We start from the raw sequence: 14,402 nt of genomic DNA, 5'->3' as shown, positions 1-14,402 counted from the left end.
CTGCACGGCAACTTATCACACAATACCCCCACCTGCACGGCAACTTATCACACAATACCCCCACCTGCACGGCAACTTATCACACAATACCCCCACCTGCACGGCAACTTATCACACGGTACCCCCACCTGCACGGCAACTTATCACACAATACCCCCACCTGCACGGCAACTTGTCACACAATACCCCCACCTGCACGGCAACTTATCACACAATACCCCCACCTGCACGGCAACTTGTCACACGGTACCCCCACCTGCACGGCAACTTGTCACACGGTACCCCCACCTGCACGGCAACTTGTCACAAACTCCTCTCCTTTCATAGCAACTTGTCACACACTCAGGGCCGGCGCCAAGCTGTAAGGGCGCAGCCGGCATGACAATAAGTCACAGTGACTTATTATACTATATGCTGCAGCCGCGCCCTGAACACCGTCGGTGGGCGCCATGAAGACCACCGCCTCCCACTATCCCTAAGCCCCTCCCACTGTCGCCCAGAATGCCTGTGCGGTGCACCAGTGACGTCATCGCGGCCGCGCCTGGCATTCTGGGACGCAGGGGAGAAAACTAAAGCCATGGAGCCGCCTGCAAGCCAGGGACGCGGAGGAGCAGCCTTTTCCTGGAGGAGCGGATGGCGGGAGCCGGAGCGGGGATACAGGTAAATGTTTTTTACCACAAGGGGGGGCTACTCCTAGGGGCACCACGAGGGGGGCTACTCCCATGGGCACCACGAGGGGGGGACTACTACTAGGGGCACCACGAGGGGGGCTACTACTAGGGGCACCACAAGGGGAGGGCTACTAGGGGCACCACAAGGGGGGACTACTACTTGGGCACCACAAGGGGGGACTACTACTAGGGGCACCACAAGGGGGGCTACTAGGGGCACCACAAGGGGAGGGCTACTACTAGGGGCACTACAAGGGGGGGGCTACTACTAGGGGCACTACAAGAGTGGGGACTACTACTAGGGACACTACAAGGCTGGGGATTACTACAAGGGGGGCTACTACTAGGGGCACTCCAAGGGGGGGCACTACCACTGGAGGCACTGCATCGGGGGACCACTACTGGGGGCTCTATATAAAGGGCAATACTGGGGGGTACTGCATAGGGTGGACTACAACTGGGGCCACTATTTAAAGGGCACTGCATAAGGGGTACCACTATTGGGGGCACGGCATGGGGGGACTACTACTGGGATCACTATATAAGGGGCACTGCATAGGGGGTACCACTACTGGGGGCACTGCATAGGGGTAGCGTTCCCGCAAGGCTGTTATAGCGGGGCGAGGCGTCCTGCCCTCCTTCTGGAGGGCAAAAAGCACCCTGCCCTCACAGCCTGCGGGTGCTGTCTTTACCTGCGGGTTGCAGTGTCTCGGGGGGACATGCCGACCGCATGTGCCCGGCATCTATTCTCCCTGTTGGCAGCACGAAAAGGAGACGTGTCTTATAGACACGCCCCCTTTTTCAATGGCCACGCCCCCTTTTGGGGGCCTAGGACTCAGCCACTCTGGGGCATACCTAGTTCAAGGGATGGTTGTGAGGTAGTTGGGTAATCACGTAATGCACTGTTACATGGTGCCCTGGCTGCATCGCAGTGAGTGTAAGTGCTATATGGGGCAATGGATGGGGCGCATTAGCTTAGAGTGTGAGTCATTGTTACCCTGTACGTACATAATTAGCTGAACGCTAAGGGAAAAATAAAGAATATATGGCGTTTATATACTACTTATCAATTGGCCTATTTCTCATTCTTTAAAAAGAGTAATATTGCTGTCATTTTTTAAAGTCCAGTTTAATTCTCTTTTCATTGGAAATATCATTTTATAAGATGTGCATTCAAAATCCAGTTACACGTTGCCCCCATTGTAAAGCAACGCTTGCTATACCCTGGCCTGTGCCACACTAGCTTTAAGGCTGTCCAGTGCAGGAAGTGTGGTGCAGGCAGTAGGGAGCCTCTCGCCCCCGCATCGGACCATAGCTGTCATCTGCCTGACTACACAAAACTGGTTGCTAAGAGTTACAGTACATCACGACTCTTTGCACCACATTATGGGGCCCATTTATTAATGATCCCATTTGTTATGATATTACCGCCGATGATCACATTGCAAGATGCGATCATAGCGCAGGACTGTATTATCCAGCTTTCGGAGAAACAGGGGCTTCAGAATGCGCGTCTGCCACTGCCGGGGAGCCGGGTAATTTTACAATGTGTAGCCCGCAGGCTACAGCGGTCTGCCGCCATCTCCAGATGGCGGTAGCTACGAGGGCCAATCTCCGGATTTCATCGCATTCCCGGAAGTTGGTAAATACGGTAGCATCACATCCCCCCATAAAAACCTATGGGGGGTTGAGGCTGCCGATAGGAATGGAGAGATCGCAGCAGCTATCGGTGATATTTACTGCAGTTTCTGTCGTACATTCGGGGGATGTTAATATTAATATTTGCGATTAATTGATAATATATCAGGCTCCAACATCTTCAAATCGGTAAATAAAATTAGAAACTGGATTCTCTAATGACTTTGGGCCTGATTTAGTACTGCGCGTAAGTGATTATCGGGAATCAGCGCGTGCGCAGGACCCATTCTGCGAGTGTGCAGAATGGGTCCTGCTAAGACGAACGCAAGCCCTTGAATGCCTCTGCATTTAAGGGACGGAGCGGCTGGCCACCCAGCGCCCGCGACCATCAACCACCGATGTTGGCGATGGTGATCTTATACACCACCAGCTGCATTTGCATAATTGCAAGGGCAATTGCGATCCTTGGTGAATCAGGCCCTATGTCTGTCAGATCGTCTCTGCAACCAGACAAGGTCTAGCACAGATCCTGGAAATACATAGACTGGAGCCTGTGGTCTGGCCGAGAGTGGGTTACCTATATTTGTCCCCTGGCACCGGCCCACGGCACGGCGAGTGAGGAGTGGAAGGAAAGTGGGCAGCGCGTTACCTCACTAAATGAGACTTAAATGCTGTCAGCACTAAAATAGAGCAGAACATGACAGGAAAAGAAACGTGTAATTTTAGCAGATCTCACGAGTGAGACCGTCGTCTATGTGCTGAAATAAACAGAATCTAACAGGATGTGTTGAAATGTAAAACACACCCACATCTCCCAGAGAGTCTATACTGACAAGTTCCAGCCTAGAGCATACCGAGGAAATCCCCCCACTGGGTGATTACTATCCTTATTTACTGTTATCCAAAAAAGAGAGGAGATTATCATCCTAGACAGTATTTGTTTATAAGGCAGCTATCACGGGACTCCTAAACACACAGTTAGTGGCTATAGGTGACTCTCCGGGATGCCCCTTCCTGCCCTGGCACAGTCTGTGGACCAATTCCGTACCCGGCTGTAAGACATTATCTATGCCCCGTCCTTTCGGCACCTCTACCTGTCTGTTCCATATTAGTTATGCTGCATCCCAAATTGTTGGGTCTGCAGCTATTCCGCATCATGTCAAGCTGAGGCTGTGCAGCTGCCATACATCCCTACTACTGTTACTCCACCCCCCCCAGCTGTTATCATGTGTCCCTACTACTGATACTCCCTCAGCTGTCATTCAGTGACCCTATTACCTATACCCCCCAGTTATCATTTGTGTCCCTATTACCTATACCCCCCAGTTATCATTTGTGTCCCTATTACCTATACCCCCAGTTATCATTTGTGTCCCTATTACCTATACCCCCCAGTTATCATTTGTGTCCCTATTACCTATACCCCCCGGTTATCATTTGTGTCCCTGTTACCTATACCCCAGTTATCATTTGTGTCCCTATTACCTATACCCCCCCAGTTATCATTTGTGTCCCTATTACCTTTACCCCCCAGTTATCATTTGTGTCCCTATTACCTATAATCCCCCAGTTATCATTTGTGTCCCTATTACCTATACCCCCCAGTTATCATTTGTGTCCCTATTACCTATACCCCCCCAGTTATAATTTGTGTCCCTATTACCTATACCCCCCAGTTATCATTTGTGTCCCTATTACCTATAATCCCCCAGTTATCATTTGTGTCCCTATTACCTATACCCCCCCAGTTATCATTTGTGTCCCTATTACCTATACCCCCCCAGTTATCATTTGTGTCCCTATTACCTATAATCCCCCAGTTATCATTTGTGTCCCTATTACCTATACCCCCCAGTTATCATTTGTGTCCCTATTACCTGTATCCCCCCAGTTATCATTTGTGTCCCTATTACCTATACCCCCCAGTTATCATTTGTGGCCCTATTACTGATACTTCCCCAGCTGTCATCCAGTGTCCCTATTACTATTACTCCCCCAGCTGTCATCCAGTGTCCCTATTACTATTACTCCCCCAGCTGTCATCCAGTGTCCCTATTACTATTACTCCCCCAGCTGTCATCCAGTGTCCCTATTACTGATACTTCCCTCCAGCTGTCATCCAGTGTCCCTATTACTGATACTTCCCTCCAGCTGTCATCCAGTGTCCCTATTACTATTACTCCCCCAGCTGTCATCCAGTATCCCTATTACTGATACTTCCCTCCAGCTGTCATCCAGTGTCCCTATTACTGATACTTCCCTCCAGCTGTCATCCAGTGTCCCTATTACTGATACTTCCCCAGCTGTCATCCAGTGTCCCTATTACTGATACTTCCCCAGCTGTCATCCAGTGTCCCTATTACTATTACTCCCCCAGCTGTCATCCAGTGTCCCTATTACTATTACTCCCCCAGCTGTCATCCAGTGTCCCTATTACTATCACTCCCCAAGCTGTCATCCAGTGTCCCTATTACTGATACTTCCCTCCAGCTGTCTTCCAGTGTCCCTATTACTGATACTTCCCTCCAGCTGTCATCCAGTGTCCCTATTACCGATCCTTCCCTCCAGCTGTCATCCAGTGTCCCTATTACTATTACTCCCCCAGCTGTCATCCAGTGTCCCTATTACTATTACTCCCCCAGCTGTCATCCAGTGTCCCTATTACTATTACTCCCCCAGCTGTCATCCAGTGTCCCTATTACTGATACTTCCCTCCAGCTGTCATCCAGTGTCCCTATTACTGATACTTCCCTCCAGCTGTCATCCAGTGTCCCTATTACTATTTCTCCCCCAGCTGTCATCCAGTGTCCCTATTACTATTACTCCCCCAGCTGTCATCCAGTGTCCCTATTACCGATACCCAATCCATGTGTCCCCTAGCTATCATCACGTGTACCTATTATTGGTGTGTCTCTACTACTAGCCTCACCCACCTGTAATGTGTCCTTAGTACTCCCCCCACCCAGTTATCATGTCCCTACTACGAGTCTGTCATCTGTGTCCATATATCTGCGACTGCCATCCTCAGATATAATGCAGCACTATTATTAGTTAAATTATTAAGAATATGTAATTGGTGTGGGTGGGGGCAATTCCATAATTTACCCCAAAAAGATTTCCATGAAAAATGGTGCACACAAATCTGACTACTTAAATGTTAAGTAGAATCTGGTTGCTATGGGCAACATCTCTTCTAAAACTCATTTCTAAAAACTCTCACTTTAGTAAATTTACTCCTAAATCTTTTTATTAATTAATTTTAGAACAACACTTTAATGAGCACCATAGCAACCACAATGATACTGTGAAATATTTAATGTAATAGAAAAACAGCTAGTAGTAGAATAGTGTCTAAAGAACATTTTTGTTTTTAATCACATTTTCTATGTTAGTGTTTTAAATATTATCAATTATCCTAATTACCATATAGTATCCAGTCACACAAATAGGGATATGTCTCAATATTCATATATATATTTAAACTATTTCACAACCTCTGCTTATTACTGTTCTTCAATCAGACTTTACATCTATTCTTAGACAATCTTACAACATGTCATATACGTATATTTTGGAGAACCCCACTGTGATATGAAATCTATGATTCTCGCTGTCAGACAGACAATGATACATATCACCTTCCTGCTGCAATGCCGCAATCGCGGATATAACAAATGAAAGTCTTTAATAAAATCTCTAATTGATGTAGGGCCTGATTCAGCAAGGAACGCAGTTGCTTATACGCACGTAATCGGCCGATTGTTGCCTCCTGCGTATGGATCGCAGTGCTCGAACTAGCTCCTGCGAACGGGACTGCGATCGCAGAGGCTTCGTAGACCCATCGCAAAGTGATTGACAGGAAGTGCCGTTTGTGGGTGGAGCTGTAAGGGCAGCGGTTTCGACTGTCTGAAACGCACCTAAGGACGCTCCAGGCAGCACTGCTGCATAGATTCTGGCTGCATGGTGCTATTCTAGGCACCCTGATAGCCAGATGAGGCTAGCATAGAAAAGCGCTGAGGGCCAGACCAAATGATTCCGAGGGCCTTATACGGCTCCCGGCCTGAGGTTCCCCATCCCTGCTCTACATAGATAACACACAACGCTTGTTAATTACTCTTATATTCTCCCTTGTGCTCTTATTCCAGCCTATATTAACTTTGCATCAAGGATATAAGTTGATACATAGGGGTACATTTACTAAGATGGGCTTTTTATAGCCGCAGCGGCTTTAGCCAGTGAATTTAAAGGGGCACTATTTATACCCGTGTGTTTGTGTTTTATTATTGTCCCTTCTGCGTGAATTAAATTGGATTTTTAGTTTACTGATCCTATAAAAGGACAAGATATCCCAGCCGGCACTACCCCAGAACTTATTATAGGAGAGATGTATCAAGCCTTGGAGAGAGCTGTTATAAAGGCTGTACTAGACAGTAGCTGATTTGCTGCTCAGCGCAACTTCTTTACCTTATCTCTTTCCAAAACTTGAAACATCTCCCCCTATATGTCACATCACATGACCGCATCCAGCTGGGGACTCGGATATTTAATAATGAAGGTTTATCAGGAGTCTGAAAATGTTTCCTTAGTTTTACCAGCATTCAGTGTCACCTATGATATAATTGATAACATACTATATAGACATTCAGATAATATAGATGCAATGAGAATACGTTCATGCACATGTGCAGAAGGAGTTAATAGTGTGTGAGTCTTATCACTGTACCAGATATTGTCTCGCCGGAAACCATACGGATATACTTAAAATTCCTTATGATTGACACAATACTGTTGTTACTGCATTGATGCGAGTAGTGCAGTCTCATCTGAAACAGTAGAGGGCGCTAACTACCAGTCATTGCCTAATTACAGAACTATAACCGGTTACTAATCTGTAATAGTAATGGTGCCGTATGGACATATATACATGTATTCTGCCTGCATGTAACACCAGAGGATGGCAACTCATGAACCTCCAGGATATGACTAGCAGGACATGCTGGGGCTAGTAGTCCCACATATACAGGTTGCAATCTTCTGACCCATACATTTACTGATATAACTTGCCTAACTAGCATTTATGTAGAATACACTTCGCTATGGGACATTTTTATCATTACCGTCATGCATTCAGGGACAAGGCAGCGCCAGCCATGGGTACAGGACTGAGACTTTTATTTAAATACTAGTTTTCAATGTATTTTCAATTACATCTTTTTGACTGTATAGTACAAATATACTCCCCAAATTAGGCAGGTTGTGCGATCAGGTGTGCAGAACAGGGAATCGCGTCCGTCTCATCCAAGTCACGGTGCTGCTCAAAATTGAGGCTGTTCGTATGCAGGGGTATGTCAGTCAGGTGACGGAATCATGGGTAGGTATGCAGTGGGGAAGCCGGCGGACCTAATCCCGACAGCCAGCTTCCCGACTGCTTAATCCCGGCGAGGGTTAAATGGTTAAATGACAGGCATCTAAATCTGGACACCTGTCATTTTACCAATGCCAGGAGACCAGCGCCCGGCATCCCGATTGAAGTGATGCCGGGCGCTGCGGAGGGGGAGGGTTAGGTTAGGGGCTCCCGGGGGGGGGGGCTTAAGGTTAGGCACCCCCCCAAGGGATGTTAGGGGAAGGGAGGGTTAGGGTTAGGCACCCCCGGGGGGGGACTTAGGTTTAAGCGGCGGGGAAGGGGGCGTTAGATTTAGGTACTTAGAGGGGGGATTAGGGTTAGGCACTGGGGGGGAAGGTTAGGGTTAGGCACCCCTAAGGGAGGTTAGGGGGAGGGAGGGTTAGGGTTGGGCACCCCCAGGGGGGACTTAGGTTTAGGCGGCAGGGAAGGAGGGTTAGGTTTAGGTACTTAGAGGGGGGATTAGGGTTAGGCACTGGGGGGGAAGGTTAGGGTTAGGCACCCCTAAGGGAGGGTTAGGGGGTAGGATAGGTTAGTGAATACTTACCTGGGGACGATCGTGATTTTCATCCTTGTCGGGCTGCCGCTGTCGGGATTTGAACCGCCGGGCATGGGTCCGGCAGCAAATCATACTGATTCCCATGAGTACAAACACACGTACGATCTGCACCACATCGTGGCCAAGATTGGCAAATCTTGCCTGCAGCAGGCAAGATCTCGAGATGCGATGTACGACCAGCGGGTACGTTCATCGGAATCGTGATTGTGAGTGGGCACTCACGATTTGGATATATTTTACATGATTTGTCATCCTGAGGCGTCGAAATCGGCAGAATCGTGTAAAAAAATCACCAAGTGTGTAGGCACCTTTTATAGCCACAATAGCAAAAAAAAGCTTCTACTTGAACAATGAAGCTGTGCGGAGATTGTATACTAAATGGGAACGGTACCTTCTCACTCTCCCATTACACTTACTGACTGGTATAAACAACGTATTTGAAAATACGACCCGGTAGCCCTGACATCTTAATTTGATCTTTATCACTATCCAGACATACCTGAGTGGTTTCATAGTAATGTTTTTGTTCTTCATATCCCTCCTCCTTTGTTCCTATTTTCAATGTATTTGTTAAGCTCAGCTGATATTATATTGTTATATGTTGGGAACAAGAATAAAAATGACATATAAATTCACCTTATGTTTTGATAGTATATTTGAGGTTACATCTATTTCACATGTATTCATATATATGTTGTCACTAATAACCTTGTAAATTCTTCAGATGTTTCAATAAAATGCTTAAAACAAACAAACAAACACTGAAACAGAGAACTACAGGCAGCTTATAGAGGAAGGAGAATCGTTTCCCATGCACACAGAATAATGACAGATAATGGTGGTTACACGCAGGGTGCAGAACATGAGGCCCATTACTCAGCAGCCGTCATGCAAGGCCTTTCTACTTTTATCCGATGATTAACGTACATCTCCGATGTTGAGGGGCCTGCGCATAACGTATGTGCAGAACGGGTCCTGCGATCTTATTTGCAGACGCCCCGCCCGCCAAGCCACAGCATGATTGACATTCTGTGGAATTTGGGGGGCAGAGCAGGCGCAAGCCTGCGTCACCGTTCCCGGAAACGGTGGCGTGTCGCCCCCGTTCTCGTGGGAAGCACGAGGGCAGGATCTGCGTCGGTGGACTCTTTAAGTGGCCAGCACCCGGTCAGGCTGCGGGAAGCTTCAAGCTCCCACAGCCTGACCAAAGGAGCAACCGGTTGCGATGGTGATCCCAGGAGACGTCTTGTGTGAAAAGATACTGCACGAAGACGCAGCAGTGGATCACCCTCTCGGCCATCGGGCAGGCATTGGCCATAAGGTTGCTCACAATTTACGCCACATAGATAACGCGCAGCCCTGCGGAGGCCAGTAAATCTGCATCGGCAGACGCAGTCACTGGCCTCGCCACAAAACTGAGATGGCACACCCCTGTGGTTGTAGATGTCTCTAAGCAAAGCTTAGTCCCTGGCAGCATGTTTTACTGTATGGGGGGAGTGTCTGTTTCCATTCAGATGTTTCCCGTATTGACTGTTCTGTATATCTGAGCCTCCCGTCCATATTTGCAGGACTGTATGGGTCTCACCTGCCAGGGTAAAGCACTGCATAACGCTCTTCTCTCTTCTGTCTACAGCGAACAGAGTATCTGCCAAGCGCGTGCTTCCGTCATGATCTACGATGACACCAGCAAGAAATGGGTGCCAATCAAACCCGGGCAGCAGGGGTTCAGCCGGATTAACATTTACCACAACACTGCCAACAACACCTTCAGGGTAGTCGGAGTTAAACTTCAGGATCAACAAGTATGTGTGCCAGCGGCAAGCTGTCGTTTGTGAGGTGTATTACCAAATGCATCAGTGCAATGTGTGTGTTACATGTCTGACGGTGCCCGCCATGCAGTACCCCAATCATGTCTCTGGTCCCTCCGAGCTGTCTGGTCTGGATGTTAGAGACTTAAAAGGCATATTCATTGCATTTGGATGGGAGACTCGGTTGCTGGAGGGCGTAGGTGGTCCAGGAGGGCATACCATCAGCTGGTGCCCACATCCAGTCCTGAGATGCCATCTTTGGCGAGATCTGTCCTGCTGCTGACTAGCACCCTGGCTTATCACATAAATATAGCGATTTCTCGGGAGTCTCCATCATCCTCTTTAAGATGTTAAAGGATTGACAACACCCCACTGAGAGACTGGTGGAGGTTTCCTAACTGTGTGTAATCACAATGCCGGCATTTAGCATGTCGGCTTTCACAGCAGAAGGTCGACATTGATTATGTCAACATGGTTTTAAATGTCAACATTGACAGAATGTCAACATTACCAGGAGGGTTACGATTAGTGTTACGGGTATCGTTAGGATCAGTATCACAAGAAAGCCGACATGCTAGCAATGTCGACGCAACATCCATCTTATATATTTTCACTTTGTGGTCTGAAGCAGAGGTGAAAGCAAGTCGGCTGTTGTTGCTCCCGCATTGCATGCAAAACCTAAATGCTTCGTTGCCTCTGCAGCGCCCTCTATCTGTGCGCTTAGTTTGATACCCATCATCATCGGGGCGCGGCTACTGCTCCATATATATGGGGCAAATGATACGCCCAGAAACAGGCACATTTACGCTTACATGCTCCCCTGCACGGCCCGCAGTCCTGTTGGCATGTCCTCACTGAACTTTGCCCACATGGGAAGGCCCAGTCACAGACCCGTTACTCCAAGTCCAGTGCTGGTGGAGATGCAATTGAATTGCGTCAGATTCTGCATTCACCGCACTTGCATGCGCTTGTTTCACGCGCAGTGCGAAAACGCAAAATAGTCGTTCAACTCTGCATTAGGCCCTTTAGAGAATAAAATACGTAATTGGTGAAATTGTGAGGCCATTTTCAGAGTTGGCAATCCCTCGGTCTCACATTGCGTAACGCAGTAAGAAAATAAGAGCGTTAATAGCATGACATAGCAGTGTCACCCACAAGGGGGTGTGGTTTGGGCAGGAATCGGGTGTTCCCAGTAATAGAGGGCTCGATTCAGACGCGCTCGCTCGATGCGTATGCAAATTCGGCTAAGTGACAGCAAGGCCGGCGATCGCACGGCAAGGCATAATCACGCTCACTATGTCTTCGCGTGCGATCACCCTGTGTATGCAGATGCCCACCAGCCTGTATAAAGACGCCCACTTACGCACGTCATCTCCAGGAAGTGTATGTAACCATCGGAAGCGAAGGTAGCGCTTGTGGTTGACCATACCCTGCCGCAAGCACTGCGAGCACTTCAGTGTAAAATCTAGCCAGGTGACGTGTACTATGACACTGCATCTTAATTATGTACGCCTCTGGAATGGCGTTAAGACGCATAGACACGCCTGCGTTCGCACCTCCACTCCACCCGTTTTCAAAGACCAACTCCTGTCACCACCCACAAACGGCTTCTCCTGTCACTCTCTTAGCTGGGCAGTCTATGCGTAGCAAGCGAAAGTTTGCCGATCGCTCGAACTGATTTGCGCATGCACCCTGCGATGTGTATGCATGTGCACATTGCAAAACATCGCCAGCTACGAGCGAACGCTTCCTAGCGAGCGGGTCTGAATCAGGTCCACAGTGCTATGGATATCCCCATATGGAGAGGGGACAGAGGTGCACCCATCCGTGGCACCCCCCACCTGTGTGCTGTGACCGTTCTATTCATACTTAGCAGCGTGACAGCGCGATCACACTCTATAACATAGGATTGTCCTGCTGACCCGCACTTACCAGGGCTCTCTGTATATTGTAGCATGAACATTAGTTAAGCTTAATGATCTTTGCAAAAAAAATTATTTCGTTCTAAACCGAATGTCCTCATTCTCTCCAGCTCTTCATCAGTGGTTAGAGATCTTTCCTGAAGTCTCCATGCAGTATGTGAGAATACACAGTGACTGACCAGTGTGATGTCCTGAGTGTAAATATTAATAAGTGGCAGTGTGCACACATTGGCACCCCAGACGTACATAAGGTCTCATTCAGACGTGTACACAAACCCAATGGTGTGCTTACATCTCCAATGGTAGGGCGACTGCGGTGCCGACCTCCGTTTACGGAAAATGGGGTCTGTGTCTTCTGATGCAGACGTGCTCGTCTTGGCCGCGGAGCTGTGAGGGCCAATGTCAGGGTTACTCAGATGGCCGATGGCCCCGCAGATGATCCGATGCTGCGTCCTAGGATTCAGCACTCAGATCTGCAATACTGTCAGGAAGCATCTTTTCTCCTCAGACGCCTCCTGCTGTGTTACCATAGCATCCAAAGACGCAGCAGCGGTGTGAGTCTCTGCATCAGGCCCATAGAAAAAAGACACACTTTTGCCTCTATATTATAGAGCATACACACGGTCAGATTTTTCTTCAGATCTGAACGATAACGATTTTAAAAATCATTAAATCGTTCATATCTGAAGGAATATCTGACATGTTTGAAAGATGAACGATGTGCGTTCCCGATGGTCAAATAACGATATCTGATGTATTTGCAGTCAGTTTTGGACGATTTCAGTCATTTTAATGCAGTCAAAAATCGTTCATAGTTCAAATCGTTCATCAAACCGTTCAGATCGTTCAAATCATTCATCTGACAAATCTGACCGTCTGTATGCACCTTTACTCCAGAACCAGTGCCTGTAACCTTTACCTTTTGCCTGTATATTAATCCAGAACCAGTGCCTGTGACCCTAACCCTTTTCCTGTATTACTCCAGAACCAGTGCCTTTGTCCTTGACCTTTTGTCCATATTATTGCTCCAGAACCAGTGCCTTTGTCCCTGACCTTTTGTCCATATTATTGCTCCAGAACCAGTGCCTTTGTCCCTGACCTTTTGTCCATATTATTGCTCCAGAACCAGTGCCTTTGTCCCTGACCTTTTGTCCATATTATTACTCCAGAACCAGTGCCTGTGACCCTGACCTTTTGTCCATATTATTGCTCCAGAACCAGTGCCTTAGTCCCTGACCTTTTGTCCATATTATTACTCCAGAACCAGTGCCTTTGTCCCTGACCTTTTGTCCATATTATTGCTCCAGACCCATTGCCTGTGACCCTGACCTTTTGTCCATATTATTGCTCCAGAACCAGTGCCTTTGTCCCTAACCTTTTGTCCATATTATTACTCCAGAACCAGTGCCTTTGTCCCTGACCTTTTGTCCATATTATTACTCCAGGACCAGTGCCTTTGTCCCTGACCTTTTGTCCAAATTATTGCTCCAGAACCAGTGCCTGTGACCCTGACCTTTTGTCCATATTATTACTCCAGAACCAGTGCCTTTGTCCCTGACCTTTTGTCCATATTATTACTTCAGAACCAGTGCCTTTGACCCTGACCTTTTGTCCATATTATTACTCCAGAACCAGTGCCTTTGTCCCTGACCTTTTGTCCATATTATTGCTCCAGAACCAGTGCCTTTATCCCTGACCTTTTGTCCATATTATTGCTCCAGAACCAGTGCCTGTGACCCTGACCTTTTGTCCATATTATTACTCTAGAACCAGTGCCTGTGATCCTGACCTTTTGCCTGTATTATCGCTCTAGAACCAGTTCCACCGCGGCCATTTTCCCGGCCCTTTGTGCATGCGCAGTAGGGAAATCACCGGGAAAATGGCGGCCTGCTCCATTTTCCCGATGACCTGCGCATGCACAGTAGACAGTTTACTGCCGGCCGCTGGGGAGAGAGAGGAGAAGGCCCCGGACAGGGAATGCACACGGGCCCCCTCCTCTCTTAATACGCCTCTGTGCACCAGACCTATATTCTGTGTGCAACTTTGGCTATATCTGCATGCGAAATGCTACGTTACAGTGTCACAGCCGCTGAGACTGTAACGTATCATTTCACATGCAGACAACCGAAGTTGCATACAGAATATAGGCATGCTGCATATCATTGTAATCAGCAGAAGCTGCATGTGCTATCTAATTGCATCACTTTGCAAATAAGACGCATTTTAAGGAAAAAAAGGTGCACGGAAAGACGCTCTGCTCTACCAAAATGCAACCTGCTCACGTGTTATGTGTAACGCGACTTGTAGCGCATGTAGTATGGATGTATGTGGACATATCTATATGTTGCAGTTACATGAATAAGCCTTATGCGGCCAATTCAAGCAGGAACGACAGGGCCGTAACTA

The 14,402-nt window shown here is 47.9% G+C and overlaps 1 protein-coding gene across 7 annotated transcripts in view; it reads left to right on the top strand.

Annotated features, from left to right (window-relative positions):
- The window catches only part of EVL (Enah/Vasp-like), a 185,251-nt gene that overhangs the window by 82,926 nt on the left and 87,923 nt on the right, over positions 1-14,402 (top strand). For 4 of the 7 annotated variants that reach the window (XM_088475396.1, XM_088475395.1, XM_088475390.1 and 1 more), the window contains exon 2: positions 9,900-10,068. In XM_088475396.1, coding sequence (XP_088331522.1) covers positions 9,900-10,068 — 169 coding nt within the window. Of the gene's footprint in view, positions 1-511; positions 661-9,899; positions 10,069-14,402 lie in introns of those variants that run through there. The other 3 variants (XM_088475393.1, XM_088475391.1, XM_088475389.1) reach the window with 2 other exon arrangements.

Source organism: Taudactylus pleione, unplaced genomic scaffold, assembly GCF_031769625.1.
Source record: "Taudactylus pleione unplaced genomic scaffold, aTauple2 ptg000171l, whole genome shotgun sequence".
NCBI lineage: Eukaryota > Metazoa > Chordata > Amphibia > Anura > Myobatrachidae > Taudactylus > Taudactylus pleione.
This window is presented reverse-complemented; position numbering and strand designations above follow the sequence as displayed.